We start from the raw sequence: 17,059 nt of genomic DNA, 5'->3' as shown, positions 1-17,059 counted from the left end.
GGGTGTCTGTCTTCCTGCATTGATGTCCGCACTTATTACATCCCATTCCCCGGTGATATAACGTTTCCAGGCGCCGTATGTGCGCTTCTGGAAAATGACACTCGGAGGCACATGTGTTTTCATCAAATTACACGGTTTGCAATCTCAGTGCAACCCTTGTTTGTACGCTCACTGTGTCATATTGTACCAAGCAGTGCTCACTGGAAGAAACAGGCACTGCACGTTTGACAGAGCCTCAACATGGTTTTTGTGTCTTTTCTGTATAACATCGTGGTAAGCAATGGCCTGAGGGTTGGAAACGGGAAGGGGGACTCAGTCCGAGCTATAGTTGCTGAGATGAATGACACCTCTGACACAGGCCGGCTGACTGACACTCCACACAGTGCAACAGGATCACAGCCCTATACATCAGATGGCAAGATGCCGGCAGAAAAACACTTTTTTTCTCAAGGTTTCTTTCTTGTAAATTTGTGATTTTGAATTCATTTATCTCTAAAGAATATTCAAGTTTATTTGATTTAATTCAATTCAACTTTAATCTCCAAATTCAGTTTCTTTTGGAAGATTACCCTCTATTTTGTTTACAACTACAGCAAACCTACGACGGCCCTAATACGCCATTGTACAAACTGGAACAAACATTAACATAAATATGTGGAAATTCACAAATCTATTTTTTCCGGAGTCCGACACACGAGGGATTTCCAGGAAATTATGTAACATGTAATCCAGAGTAATTCCCTGATTGTAAACTCCTTTAGGACAAACTTGTGAGTTTGGGTATATAAATAAACTTCAGTCGCTTAACCTATGCAAGTGAGCATGTTAGTGTGATGCACATGTTTCACTAGAAACCCTGAGAGAGCTCATGCCTCTGCCACAGTTGCACAATCCTTTAAATATATTTCAATAATGAAAAATATTCAGTCTGAAAGATTTCAAAAGAGGTGACTACAAAGAGAAGAATATGCAATATATATCGTGATGAAAACTATTTAGATTTTTTGTGTTTCAGAGAGTGGAACAGTATCTGTGCTTCTAACGAAATAGAAAAATGCTTATTTTTCACAAGCGCTCAAATAATTGCAGTGTGCAACGCACAAATGTTTGTTGTTTCGAGTCTCAGGTTTCTCGCACCAAACAGAGCGACTTTCCTTCTGCAAATGGCTAAAAATAAATCTTCATAACACAAACAGAAACACAAAATGAGAGCCATGTCAATTTCTCAGAAGCAAACACGTCAGAAAGAACAATGTTTAAAGGTGAACACAGTAAACAGAGGCTTTGATTAGTGATCCATCAATGGTATTGACAGGCTTCACAGCTGGTGCTGCTGTTACACAATGTTTCAGCTTCTTTAAGTGCTGCTTGTGGACACAGCGGCTGCTCTTCAGCAAAGACTAGCAGGGACATCCCCGAACAATATTTGTGTTGAAGATTCAAAGCATACTGCAATTTCGCAGGTATTAAGATTGAATATGATAAGATTGAAATATTCTATGTTCTAAAGCTTTGGTTTGACAGCTCCAGATGCACACGCTACATGAAGATGCTCATTGTCAGCTTGTGACGTTGGCCAGTGATCCATCAATGGTATCGACAGGCCTCCAGAGGCTTCCAGAAACCCTGAACCCTTTAACTGGAAATGCCCTGTCGAGGACACGGCATTGTGGAACGTCTGAGCATGGATCCACCCGTCAGGACATGAAGATAAAGACTGCATTCATTTCCCTGAAACATGTTTTGTAGATCAGTCCTGAGAAAACATGTTTATGAATGTGTATGGCAGGATTTGTTTACAGCCTGGTTTAGCACGCAGGCGCAGCAATGAATCGTTTAGATTACAAAACAGGTACGCCTGATGTAAAAGTCCCATCTGCTGTGGGAAACAAAGGTAATCTCGATAGATGCGAGGTTGTTTCCCAGGTTTCATGTCGAAGAGATAAAGCTGTGCTCTGGTCGCAGGATTCCTGTTGGCACAGCTCCAGCTCTGCAGCTCTCTTCTCCAAAGGTTTAAAGAATTAATTTTCAGCTGGATCACAGCTCGGGGAGGCTGCTGAATAGGTCAGGGTGGCTCCGCTTTCTCTATCGATGCAGAGCCTGCTGACTGCGGGAGGCTTGACCTGAGCCCAGGACATATTGACTGAACCGGCCCCCCCCTAAGATGTCACTCCACGATAAACACAGACAGTTAACTGCTGAGTGGGGGGCTTTGACACACAGGAACCAAAACAAACTGGACTGAGCTCAGCTGTAATATCATGAGCACAAATTCAGCCTCAACTCAACACTCGCTGTGTGTAAATTGTCAAAAATAATAATAATTTGTGAGAACCAGTTATTATGTTCTGCAACAACATAGGGCTGGACCAAATCGTTTGAAAGTCAATTCCTAAAGTTGTCATTCAAACATTCGGGCTAACTTGACCCCCTTTAAATGTATTGTTTTGATGATTTTTACGAAAGTAATAGCTTGGTGCACAGAGCCGAGCGATAGCAAGTGTGTGGTCGGTCAGTAGAGGGAGAGAGAGAGCGAGTGTGTGTGTGTGTGTGTGTGTGTGTGTGTGTGTGTGTGTGTGTGTGTGTGTGTGTGTGTGCAGTGAGTATGAAGTCAGCAGTAACGTAGTAATGCTTCAACTTTTAAGGTGGAATGGCTATTCTCCTGTGATGATAATAATAATAATAATAATAATAATAATAATAATAATAATAATAATAATAATCCCCCCCCAACGACCAGGCCTAAGAGCTTTTCTGGTGGAAACCCTGAAAGGGTCTGGCAGCAATCTAACAGCACCATAAATAACATTTATATAAATACATATGTATTATGCTGACAAGATTTACGAGTTATATTCATTGAAGAAAGATGATTTTGTAAAAGAAGAATAACTCATTTATTCAGATGAATCACTTAAGTCAAATTGAGGATTTTCAGTGACGACGTCATAAAATATGAGGTCAATCATTCGAAGCTTCATTTTCGAAAACACTTGAAGCTTCAAAATACATTCGGTACAGCCCGACAACAAGATTAAAAAAAAAAAAATTTCTTGACTTTCTCATTATTGCAGCAAAGTTACAACTTTATCATTCTTGTTAGTACACGGTGACCTCATATAAATCCCAGCATCTGAAGCTTTGCACAACTCCAACCTGAGCAGGTCTAACCAGCCACCAAACTCAGGACACCTGTGAGCCTTCAATCTATAATAATAATGCATCATAACTAGTAACTATAGCTTTAAAATACATGAAGTGGAGTAAAAAGAACATTATTTTCCTTATAAAGCAGCGTACAATTTAAATACTTAAGTACAAACACCTCAAAGTTGTACTTAAGTCCAGTACTACGTCCCTTCTGATCACTTTTCAAGGTAAATACTGGAAATGAGGATCGTTATCGGCTTTGATGGCAGTGAGGGAATGAGGAGGAATGATCGTCCTGAGGGGGGAGAGCGATCAGCATATAGATTTATCGGCCTGGAGGGGCGTGAAAATGTGAAAGATCACTGTGTGAGTGATGGAGGGCAGAGAACTGTGTCAAGATCCTTATGTAACACTGTCAGTGTGAACATTCATCTGCCACTGCCCAAGAAAGAGGCATCCTTTAACCAGGATACGGGAAGTATAGAATAGTGTTTATTTCCCAAGAAAAGGGAAGACACCTGTAGCGCATACAGCTAGCATGGCGTTAGGATTAAGGCGGATTGGACACATTAAAACTGGGAGTGGTGGTACAGAAGTCTAAAAGCAATGAGTACGTTTGGAGAACAACATGCTCTGTAGCGCTCTGGTATTATACTTCAGAAATGTTAATAAAAGCTATCCAGGAATGTATCATTAATATACAAGGACAAAATGAGAGTCAAACAGCCAAGAGGCCTCCAATTCCACCCACAAGCTTCTGCAATGAAACCCCCCCACCCCTCCTCCTGCTGTCTCCGCCGTCAACATCACGGCCTTGTGCCTGCAAAATAACTTTTCTAATATCTCTGGGACATATTCTGGCCGTCTCTGAGTTTTAAAGAGAATCTATTAGAATTAAAGGACTGAAACGTTCCCATTTAACGTCTCCTGTCGGGATGAACACTGTTGCAGAGAAGGACGAGGGGGCTCTCCTCAAACTGTGGAGAGCGGCTCTCAACTCAGGTGGCCACTTGGCAGATCAGATGTGAGGATTTGGAGGAGAGGTCGCGCAGGAGCAACATCAAGACTGTGGGTGTTCCAGGCTGCTCTGATGATAGTTTGACATCTCTTCTCTATTTACGCTAAATGGAGCAGCTGTCTCGGGCAGATCACTGCACACCGTAGAACCCTGTCGCCAGATTTATGATCTGATATGATATGATATGATATTGGACCATTCTGCAAAACTCTGGGGCGCACCCAGCTTTAATTCGTAATGTAGAAACAACATGAACGCTACAAAGAAGATGTTCTGTGTTTCACTGCTCAGAGCGTTTAAACAACACGATAATAGCCGAGTTGTTGTTCTGATTCAGATTTATACCTGACACCACGTGAATGCAGCACAAATGCCCGATCTCGCAATATTAACGAAAGTGAAACAAAGTTAGTGTATCGGACTCTTCCACCAAGTTTCATAAAAATCGGGCCGGTAGCTCTTCAGTAATCCTGCTGGCAGACAAACAAAAAGACAAACACAACCTCGTGGCTGAGGTAATTAGCTTAACATGAGTACTGCTCCTGTCTGCTTTTAGCCAGCACTTAGCCTTTGTTGTTTGATATTGTATAAGTGGAATTAATTTGATTTCAGTTGGCAATCATTTTGCAGCTGATTATGGTGTTTTACAGTTTATTCTGTTACTGTCTTGTCTTTGGATATATCTGCGGATAAACTGTTAATACATTTAGAACCTAATTTGAGAAAACAAAAATGAGTAAAGCACTCAAAGCTTAGCACATTGTGTCTTTTTAGTATGTGACAGTGATTTAAAATGTTCACATGAGCTCTGTTTTCTAATGGAAAACACAAACACTGATTCAATAAAAGGCGATTATGCTGCAGCAACTGATAGACATCATCCAAGCAGCTGAAAATAGTCCACTTCAAACTCACTATTTTCTCCTGTTTGAATGGCATTTGCTAAAAACTACAGTGACCAGCTGTTTTTGGAAATCAATGAGCTCTTTTTAAAATTTTAAAAACATATTTCCAACCTCAATCGGAGCCAATGAACTAAGTGCTCAGAGCCACAGACAGAGTAGGGAAGTCAGAAGATATTTAGAAACGGACTAACACATGGGAATTGTTTACAATATGGCTCCGCTTGGACAAGAGGAAAGATTACAAATAATCACAGTATTGTTTTGCACCCAGACGTCGCTCTGCTGTTATAGACTAGACTTCAACATCCACAGAAAGGCAATAAACAACTTTTTTAATAGCCAGAGAGGGCCAGTCAGGGACATGGAAATAGGAAGCAATGACCAGGTTCATTGGAACTAATGGTCTGCCAAGTTTAGTTACCTGTTTGTCCAGGTAAATAAAGTCTACCTCCAAAAACCCTTCCAAACCTTTTCAAAGTCTCTGCCGAGGTGATGGATAGAACAAAGTTAACAGGAAAGACAACTAGCTGATGACAACGGCCAAAAAACTGGATAAACACAGCACCACTTAACAGAGAAGTCAATTCATTTCAGTGTAATCGCCACAATCACTTCCAATTGGTGAACTTTGACATGAAAATGCTCTCCGCTAACCAATAACAAACTGTCCTGACAGCTCTGACCTCTGAAGGAAAGGAGAGTTCAAACTGGAAGAAGCCATCGTAGCTTATTAGCTGTGTTGCACCTTTCACTTCATTTAACCTCCTCTCTGTGTAGTGTAGTCTAAAATGCTCCCAAAAAGAAGCATGGTTTGCAGACAGTTACTTGTATAAGACAAGAGAACTTTGTAAACGTATTGACCAATAAGCGATTAAGCTATCTTACTAAGTGACAGTTAGCAAGCTAGCTAGCTCAGAGAGCCTTTTCTCCCTTCAATGACTCTTTGTTGAATAAAATTGGGAACAAAAGGACAGGGGGAGTTAAAGGCACAGTACAGGTTATTAGAAAGAAACTTTGAGAGACAGTAGCTGACTAGCATTAGCATGTTCCTGGCTTGCTAGCATGTTAGCCATTAGCTTGCCAGCTACTGTAGTTAGCCCTGCGAGTATTCCTTACGTCACAAGCCTTTGGTACTTCCTGTTTACCGGAGACATGTGGATTAATTTTTGAGAACTAAGAAATGTGGATATAATGTCAAAGTGGTTAAAAACAAAAACAGCTAGAACAGTCTGGTAAGTTCAGAAAGATGCATAACTTTAATATAATGCAGCCTTTAAAACCAGGAAAAGAAGACACTTATACCACATTACAATATCCACAATCTAAGACCACATTAAGACCACAAAAGCGATAAAATATCTATATATTGCCCAGCACTAATGTAAATAAGTAGCACTTTAATACACTTATACATTACTATACATCTTACGCTGGCAGTGTAGTAGACTATCATACTTCACATAAACTTACTGCATTATACAGAAGCGTACATCACACATTGAGAAATTTAAAGGATAGTAATGTTACGCAAATTGTCACATTGCGCTCTTATAAACAAAACTCATGTCCAGTGACAATTCATTTATCGGGACAAACATCATCCTCAATCATCCTAATGGGCCACACAGAGCTTAACAGGGATTCTAACCTTTTACCTAGTCCACTGAATACATGCAGACCTGGTTTGAAAAAGCTTTTTAAAAAAGGTCCCATGAAGAGAGAGGTACCTTACTGGGGAACAAGAAGTTAGATAATCCCGTCAGTGCCAAGTGGTGGGGAATTTAGATGTGATCATGTGAAGGCAGCGCTCAGGATATCTGAGTTACTTAGTCATCACTTTTCACATGTGACACCCCCAGTTATGGACAATGCTGCCCCCTGAACAAGGACACAAACCTCCACATTGCTCCTACATTTTCTACATTAGTTAAATAGTAAAATTCATCAAAATCGGACACAGTGGCTAGGATATGCATTCAGGCTTATATCTGTGCCTGTAAAAAATAATCCATTCAAATACCGATGCAGACAATAGGACTGTTAGACTAATTGATGTCATGCCCATAAATGCATGAAGGTATTAGTCTGACCCTTAGGTGTTTCACAGGGAAAAATACATCCCGCTTGCAACATCTTCATTTTCTCATAATTATGAAGCCAAAGTAATGAATGTTTTTACTATAATTACATTTTGGTTGTTCTATTATTACTCAGGAGAACAGCTTGACAACTAAATGCAATGTATCTCCTGGGAGGATATTTTAAGAATGTCATTTGAACAAATCTGTGTTTGTGTTTTCCTTCAAGCAACATACACTTTTTTTTAAATTTCACACAATAAATGCAAAAAGAAGGGGAAAAGGAATAATCCACACATTATACACACAAAGACACTTTTACTTGTGATGGGAAGTTTGCAGCAGTTGTATAATGTCCTTTGCGGCTTTGAAGGGAGCTTTTTAAAGTCTGAGAAAAATATGGACCCTGATGATATCATCAAGTCAAGTCGACCTGACCCTGATGAGACTTCATATTTGTAAGAAAAAGCCTGCATTATGAGACTGGAGTTTGAAAGATGTGGCCATTTCCCAGGCAAATGTAGGTTTCGCCCTCTGCTGCGGCCAACTTTATGGAAGTGCAACGCAAAATTTTCCTTTAATTTGTGAAATATACAGACATTTCTAAATATATATCAATAAAATATATACCACTTTGAGTAAATATAGGTCCATAAATTGTTTCAAAGAAAAAGATTGCCCCAAAAATGCTGGTCAGCTTTTCTACTTTGTTATAACAAGAGTCTAAAACCACGCTAGCAGCTCCTGAGGCTCATCAGGCACAACAGTGCTTTTAGCTGAATGCTAACGTCAGCATGCCAACATGCTCAGGATGAAGATGCTGTTTAGCATGTACAATGTTTGCCATGTTCACCATCTGAGTTTAAAGTGCTAGCTAACATTTGCTAATTAGCACTTAACACAAAGTACAGCTGAGGCTGATGGGATGCCATTAGTTTCATAAATGGAATCAATCCGTTACAGAGAGACAGTGTAACTCTAATTACAATCTTCACCTATGATTGACAACATTACTGTATGCCAGAAAAATGACTTCACATGTCTCCTATAATGGAAATGCCACAGAGGTTAAATGAGGCCTATTAATTGGGTAACCCACTTTATCCCCCTTTTCTCCCTCCCTCCTCCGGCCCTGCTGTTATCTCATGTGATCTGATCTGCTCTCCGCTTCACAGTTAAAACAATATGGAAGCGCTGCCGTGCACTGCAGCAGCTACAGCAGCTACAGCCCCCCCTCTCTCCTCCCTGCCTCATTAGCATGCTGCTCAGGGATCTGCCCATTCATAAAAGGGCTGTCGTGGAGTGGGCCGGGCTTCTCGAAGGGACAAAACCCTCTCCAAGGTCAGCATTCACAACCGCCGCAGAAAGACACAATGGCGGAAATCACACGTGAACGCTTCCGTGTGCAACCTGGACGGGTGAACAATGCAATGCAACAATCTGTCGTTCATTAATGCACACCAGGCTCTGTGAGACACACAGTGTCGGATAATATGAATAATGAATAAAAGGCTGACAAAGGCAGCAATTTAAAAAAGCATGGGTGATGATCACAGGATACTCATGCCGACGAGATAAACCACATTCATACTGTGAGATAACTGATAGATTTGGGGATGAGAGAGTCTGTGTATCTATGTCTTGTTGTCAAGTAGGACGTGCTGTGGGATGAGCGAGGGAGCAAATCAAAGCTACAGTGGGACCCGTATGTTAGCCACTTCCACTCTAGGAACCTTCATAATCACTTTGTGTATACACACAAAACACTGGAATACAAAGAATACAACTACACTGATACATAACGGTGGATGGATCCACATGGCAGTGTTGGCCCTTCACATGAAAGGATATGAGGGTATGTTGCTGTTTGACTGATTGCATATTTAGAGTTTACAGTTTAGATCTGGCCAATGAGGTAGGACTGAAAATACACGATAAAGCAGGGTGTGCTTTAGGGTGTGGCTACCTTGTGATTGACAGGTCGCTGCCACGGTGATGTGCAGATTCACAGTGTTTTCAGTTCATGAAAGTTATTTGTAACATTAAAAACGTGTTGTTCATGGTCTGGTTGTACTTTGCTCCACCCTCTCGTGTCACTGCTGGTGACACCAACGGGACATCACTGTGACTACGTCCACATCTTACATACAGTTTATGTTATTTGGTCATAAACCAAAGTATTGGGCAAGTTAAGTTCTTACAATTCACCCTGAGAGAGACATGTATATCTTTAGCAAGTTCCATGGCAATACATTCGATCTTTGTTTAGATATTTTAGTCCACGAGATATAAATTAGATATTAACCGATGCAGTCGCAGGCCAAACTTTTCAAAGTGACTGAACTTGTTCCACATTTTGGAGGGATTTCATTGAAAGGGCAGATCTGTTCATTCAAAAATAAACGTGGAGCTCAAGCCTTTTCCAAACCTTATAAAAGGGAAATGCATCACTTCCCATGCTCCATCTGTGTCCTTGTTGTTACACATCATTTACTGCTGAAGTGCATAACTGTCCAACTTTGACACTGGTCTACTTAAACTGTATCTAAACACACACACACACACACACACACACACACACACACACACACACACACACACACACACACACACACACACACACACACACAACACATTTTGGTCAGAGGAGCTGCCCACTATCAAATGAAGGACAAGTGAACACGGAGGGCTCGGTATGAATCAATAGGGATCAACCTCTTGGTATTGCTGCCACCCGTCCCTCCGCTTCAAAAAGAGCTCAGATCAATGCAGATGTGTGCCGTTGACAAGGATCTAAAGAGGGACGACGCTGTCCTCCTTTCCACTTGCACACAACAGCGGCTAAGATTAGACATTCAATTGGACCTGGAGGGTGGGAGGAGACGGATTTGTGCAGACTCATCAGTGATTGTGTTTTGAAATTATAGCAATGGTAGTAACTGCAGAAAAAAGAAGAAGCAGGGTTGGTAGTAGCGGTAGAAGTCACAGAGGGTCAAAGGGGGAGAAGTAATGATAGAGTATTAAGCAGAGTTGTTCAGCTCCAGAGACTCAATGATTACTTGGCCAGGTGCTGAGAGCTCGGTCTGTGTAAATTCACACAAGCTTCACAAATGAGAGAAATTACCTGCATTTCAAACAGAAGAGGGGGATTTTGAATCCTCTTCTAATGGTCACACAGCACAGCACAAACTTCTGTGTTACTGAGTCTCTCACACTCTCTGTGCATTGTATTAGTTAGTTCATTAAAGGACTTAAGCAACAGGTTTGAAGCTTCAAAGCTTCCTTTATAACGTTGACATTCAAATTCTAAATGAACATTTGACTGCTACACTGTTCCAGCTTCAGGAAACTTGGATTTTTGGCAAAACAGGAAGGAAAGCCTGCATTAAATGATGTGATTGCAGCGCAGGGCCTTTGTTAGCTAACAGCTGTTGTACTGTCAACCAGGTTTGTTTTTGCTACATTGTCTCATGTGAAACTAGCAAGTCTGACATTTTAGTTCACACTAAATGCATCAGCCTGGGTTTAAATGTTTCGAGCCCGGCCCCGCTGTCAACGTGACTGGTTGGGTTTTTCACAGAGTCAGATGATGGAGAATACCATTGTGAGGAACTGCACACCGACCGTGTCCACTGTGGGATGTTTCACCTCAGGCTACAGGAATCAAAGCACCACCTGCGGACAAACAGGAGTCCCTCCTGCACAACAAACGCTATTCTCCATGTCAAATATCATCACTTGAAATGTCAGAGATCTTCCTCTGGCTTCGGTTCTACCTGCCTCCACTGTTCCCCTGCATGTTGGAATGAGACGATGAGGCAGGGATGTATTTAATGTTTCCACACTCAGCGTTCGCTATAATCTTGCCTTATTTACACAGATTGCTTATGCATCTGTCTGAGCCGACACACAACATGAACTGCTCGGCTTCCCCAAGGCAGGTAGCCATTAATTAAACAAGAGCTCCACATAAACGCTTGAGTCACGCCGCTCTTCCCGTAGCGCTGCCGACCCCACATGCAGGACAAGCCTATAATCAAGAAGGTGATAGAGAGGGGTCATTGTTAAAGAAATTAGCAGCTTGGCTAAATTACTGTTTTCTCTTTTGAGTGCCAGGAGGTGAGCTCAGGGAGCGGGGAAACAGTCTGAGACTGGCAGAGAACGAAACATGAAATCATGTGTGTGGCTTCAGTTCAGCAGAGGAGAAGAAAGAATGTCACACATGGAGGATTCAGTGGGAGCTTTCCTTAATGGCTGACACCTGCTGGAAAGGCAATTTCTTTAAAAAAGAGAAGCTGCATTCACCGCTTGCCTTGACCATCGCCTTTTCTTTTCCTGTGTAGAATGAATGTTTATTCTAAAGCAACTGACCAGCCTTGAAGTCAGATTCTGAAGAGGCTGAGGTCAGGCTTTACCAACTCAACATTAGTAAAGGCCTTGGTATACAGAATGTTTTAAACTGTTGGACATGGGACATAAAGCGTCCAGCAATGATGACTTAAGAGAAATATCAGAACTAGGGCCACAGCTTTTCATTATCTGTCATTGATTAATCTGATTAATGTTTTCTTCAATAATACTTTAGTTCATAAAATATTACAAAAATCGCTTAAAAAGAAAGTGCCCCTGACAAGTTCCCAAAGCCCAAGGTAATGTATTGTTCTTGGACCAAAAGTCTTTTTGACTAATTTTGATTGAAAAATGACTGAAATGATCAAAATATTGCCAATTCCTTCTCTGTCAGCACGGTGTTAACATGTGATATAACATGATTCGTGTTTGAGCACAAGATAGGTGAAAGTGCAACAGTCTCCCAAGAGTAAGAAAGTAAGGATGTGAGCTCTGAAGCCATATGAATGCTGGCATTATCTTTTATTTAAAAAAAAAAAGCTGTGTTGTCTTTTCCAGGATTAAGACATCCAACAGGAAGAGAATCAGTGTTTGTTTGATGAATACAACACACACACACACACACACACACACACACACACACACACAAGGGATTTAGTTTGTGTGTGTTCCTGCTCTAAATGTAAGCTAGCCTTACAAACTAGGCCCAGCTCACATGCATGTGGCTCTTTCTACATGCATTGGGTTTGTATAAGCAGGCAGATGGCCTTATTAGATTCGCGTTTTGACGCCTATGCGTGTGTTTCTGCCACCGGTTAGGTGAATGGAGACCATCTGGGATTGGCCAGGGCTTCTGTGAATGGAGCCGGGCAGCGCCATTCAGCACCGCGGACAACTCCTCGCTCTCCGCGGTGCTGAATGCAGCTTTTTGGGGCTCAGCGTGCTCACAGCGGCAGCGGCTCTGCTGGCCGGGGCCCTCAGCGTTTCCCGGGCACCCATTACAGCCCACTCTGACCCACCTCCGTGTGTTATGAGCTGGTAAACAGCGAGCCCGGGCCTAGCCGACACACAAGAGGCCTATACGCGCGGGCCTGTTAATGAGCAAACACAAGTCGAAGCGAAGAAAGCCTTCCGCCACATTAGGCAGGGAAACCACCTCTTGACTTTAATGAAACGCTCTCGATATGGAGTGGGCGGCCATGATGAACACCTGGCGGACTGCGACAGCACACACAGGACACACAGGCTCCCACAGTTGTTTGCATATGCCAACAGCCTCCTTCCTGCTCATTAAATTGTTGTAAACGCTCGGCTGTAAAAGCTCGAGCATTAGTGCAGTTCTAACAAGCCTATCTGGGTGATCGATGGCTGATCAGGCGGATTGTGAGCTGGAGGCGGTGTTCAATGTCAAAGACCAGCGCGTGGAGTAACAGGGGAGATGGAGAAATGGCTCTGGATGGTGGAAAAAACACTAGCAGGGCCTCCATCTGCACATTAGCATGGGGCCTAAACACAATGAGGAGATGAATGAACATGAGGCCCGGAGCCGGGAGTCTCCTTGAATCTGTCATCCGTCTCCATGGCGACAGGAGGAGGAGGACCAAAACTGGCATCTATCCGGGCCCAAATCAACAGATGGTCACCACATCAACCCCCCTCCCTTCCTCCCTTCCTCCCTCCACACACCCCCCACCCGCCCCCTTCCCTTTTGCAGCCTACCTTGCACTGCTCCATGCACGTCCTCACGGAATATGCCCCCGGCTCATATTTCTGAGTCAGGAGCTCAAAGTCCTCGTATTTCTCCTGGGCGTGCTGGTCGTAGCGCTGGTACGCCTGGACGCACAGGCTGCATCTGGTCGTGTCGCCATCGCCGAGCACGTCGAGGCTGCAGTTCAAATTGTCCGGACTTGTCGACCCGTAGAACAAATCCAGCAGAGAGTAGGAGTTACAAAAGGAAAGGTACAAATCGCTCATATTTACAGCCCGCGTCCCCTCTTTGTCGGAAAGGCCCCCGCACAAATGGTCGGCATCTGCGAAAGTAAAGCAGTTTTTAGATAAACTATCCTCCTGGTGGCAAGTTTCAAGCCGCCACAAATGTTTGGTAGAGTTTCCTATAAAAATAGCATCTGGGTTTCCTCTGAGGCTGCTGTGTGCTGAGTGGGTCTGGGGTGAGAGGAGGTGGGAGGATGCGAACTTGACCCGGGTCCGGGTCAGTTTGGCCTCGGCGCAGAACCACAGGTGATCAGAGAGGAGGATGGTTAAGAACAAGAGGGATGCCAAGGACAGTCGCCATCTCTGCGCCCTCTCTGAGTCGGTGAATGGCTTTTGGTTGTCGCGGGGGGGCTCTAGCCAGATTTGGAAGCCGTCGTCATCTTCTTGCTGCCAACACGTCCCAGCACCCCTGGTCATATTTTGGGAACCGGCCGACTCCACCGTGGGGGCTCCTCTGCCGCAACAGTCATTGACGTGGGGTCCGCTTCGCGTTTTCTTCCCCTCAAATGTCAGGTGGTGGGTTGTCCCGGCTTGCCTTTGCGTTCAGCGGTAATTCCCATTAAAATGAGCGTGGGCCGGATGGGAAATTAGACGCTGGCGACCACGGGCCGCATCCTCCATGGCTGACCGGTGAAGCCGCTGTCCTCCCGCCCGCCCAGAGCTCCGCGCCGCGCCGCTCCGCTCCTCTGCGTAGCCTCGACTCCGTTTTTAGAAACACTCACCGACGCGTTTACGTTTTCCCTGGCCTCGGTCGTGCAGGGACAAGGGCGCTATCCTCTTCCAACATGGCGAAGCAGTCTGCCTTTATGTCGGCGGATGGGCCTACAGCCTGTAACAGACCTCTTTTCTTTTTCAAGCTCTCACCGTCTTCATCTCGCTGCCGTTGTCAAGTTGCCGCCATGTTCGCCAAGAGACGGTGTGTGTGTTTGCAGGAAGCTGAGGCAAGTTAGCAGTAATAACTAGTAGTGTTTCCGGTTGTAACATTCAAAATAAAGGTCCCAAGCTGACTAGATAGATAGATAGATAGATAGATAGATAGATAGATAGATAGATAGATAGATAGATAGAAGTTAAATGAAAAAGTTAGAGAAAATATATTGCTTTAACACTGTTATGACACCTCAGCATTATCTCCTGACCCCCACATTAGGAACCGCTGGTGTAGGACCAGGGTCCACCTTCGTCATTATCTTAGAATGCATTTGAGTTATTTTATTATTTTTTTGAATATGTTTTAGACAGGAAAAGGCTGGCTAATAGACTATAATAATGTTTACTACAATTTACTACTATATTTCATAGAAAGGTTGTACAAATAACTGCATGTTGTGTCATATACATTTATTTTGAAGGTCATATCAACAAACATCCGGCATTGTGCTATCTAATCTTACTAGCTTGACACATTTCTCCATCTCTGACGTTATGCGCGCGCATCGCAGTCACCGCATCCCTCAGTACTAAAGGTGCGTCAAGTCAGAGAGAACCCGCTAAAATGTCACCAGAAATATTGTTATTAGACTTCAAAATGAAAGCCTATGATGTCAGTCTCCAAAATATGTACTATCTCAACCATGTAGTTTTATAGTACAAAAATAAAGAAACAACAACAACTAAAAGTTACGCATGCAACTGTACAGAAGATATGGAACAATAACATGTTAGTTATTACAAGGATAGTTTCGATAACCATGGTCATTTTATTTTGAAATTCCCACTAACATACTTATTTTAGCCTATATTGTAGTTGCTTGACACTGTGTCAGTCAGACAGTTTGGTACTCACCTGGTTTTTAGCCTCAGGCAAGATGCTCTCATCAAAAGAAAGGAGCCTGTTTTCTCTTTAAAGGACAATACCGATGCTTTTGCACGTATTAGTCTATTTAAATATCAAGGGTACTTTACAATATAGCCACCAAATTTCATACGCACAGGCTGTTTTGTATTTCTGTATACATTTGGACCAATCCACCTGCCAAGACTTACAGTTACATCAGATGGTTACCAACCCCTTAGTTTGGGGGCCACAAGATGAATTTGAGGGGTCGTGAAATAAGTAACAAAACCAGAAAAAACTAACGAAAAGTAATGTTATTTTTTTCAGAATTTCCTCCAGATTATTTTTCTTGGAAATACACATATTTGTTTTGTTTTTGTTCGATGATACGATTGATACGACTCTCATATGTCTGTATGCTAAATATGAGGCAGGTGGCTAGCTTAGCTTAGCATAAAGTCTGTAGGCTATCTTGTGTGCCTGAAGGTAACAAAATCCACAGAGGAGCACCTCTTAATCTCACTAAATAAACACAACACATCTTATTTAACGCCCTGTAATTTATCACAAGTGGCTCCTCTCCTCCACGGTGGTGAAGGGTTTTGAAAAGGGCAATCTCAATTACTCTTAAAAATGTTTTAAAGCAAATGGGAGCTTTTGAAAATGTGCAAGACACCACCGACCAGAGAGGTTTGTACATCTAGTAAAGTCAATCTTATTTATAAAGCCTAATATCACAAATCACAATTTGCTTTTCTGGATAAGGAAAAACTGAAGAAACCTCAGGAAGAGCGACTGATGACGGATCCCTCTCCTACGACGGACAAACGGGCAACAGGATGTCGTGTGTACAGAATGACAATATGTATGACAAAGTTATAAATAGAATGTGAAAATATATGAAAAATATGGATCCTAATAGACATTTCAACAATGACCAGTTTACCAGAGCTTGATGTCAGATATATAAAAATGATTATGAACTTCACGATCAATTATTTATGAGGCACAAGATGGATCTCGATTCTGTTTAGACTATTTCTTCATTGAGGGTGGGCTGTGCTAATTCCTCCCCTGCAGCCATGAGCCTGTGTTTTGTCTCTACAGGGGCTCATTTATTTCAGCCCAGTGCATGCAACCGCTGGTTGTCTAGGGGCTGCTACCAAACCATTTCTGCTCGTGTCCAGTGTGCTCGCTGGTACCATCTCTGCAGTAGCTACAGCCAGCCTAATTAGAGCATTTATCCCATTAGGGAACCTGGTATTTCTGCAATGCTAGCTTTCAGCAGCTGTTTATCTCCAGATCCTGAGGACTGATCATCTGCTCCTGCGAGGACCAGCAGTTAGACTTGTCAAACCAACAGTTGCAGCAGCATACACAGAAAGCCACGGGGGAATAAGCACTAGTTGAGTAGCTCTAATTAAGGCCTGTCAGTCAAACACTCACATCACCTGGAAATAGTCCAATGTGGGCGATGGGTTACAGAGTGCTTACTGAGGCAAATCTTTTCTTTTTGGCCAGTAATGAAGATCGTTTTGCTCTCAAATGCTTTTGTGTTGGTTTTCACAAAGTGGGATTAACTCTTAAAACCAAGGATGTCTTAAAAAAGGTAACATTTTAATTAATTTGTTTGACAAAATGATAAACTCTGCAGGGAGCACTACGACATGTCAATGAGAGCTATTATTCACATGATATGATTGAGAACAGGTACCTCATCACTTTTACTTTGAAAATGTATTCATACGGCATTTATGCACAACAATGCCGAAGACACCACAGGCAGCTA

The 17,059-nt window shown here is 42.7% G+C and overlaps 1 protein-coding gene across 1 annotated transcript in view; it reads right to left on the bottom strand.

The window, feature by feature from the left end:
• The window catches only part of nalf1a (NALCN channel auxiliary factor 1a), a 29,105-nt gene extending 14,710 nt beyond the window's left edge, over positions 1-14,395 (bottom strand). The window contains exon 1 of the mRNA XM_029451846.1: positions 13,221-14,395. Coding sequence (XP_029307706.1) covers positions 13,221-13,910 — 690 coding nt within the window. The 5' untranslated portion in view covers positions 13,911-14,395. The remainder of the gene's footprint in view (positions 1-13,220) is intronic.
• Positions 14,396-17,059: the final 2,664 nt, after the last annotated feature.

Source organism: Cottoperca gobio, chromosome 2 (genome assembly GCF_900634415.1).
Source record: "Cottoperca gobio chromosome 2, fCotGob3.1, whole genome shotgun sequence".
Taxonomy (NCBI): Eukaryota; Metazoa; Chordata; class Actinopteri; order Perciformes; family Bovichtidae; genus Cottoperca; species Cottoperca gobio.
Note: the sequence above shows the minus strand (reverse complement) of the source record. Positions and strands in the feature narration are given on the sequence as shown.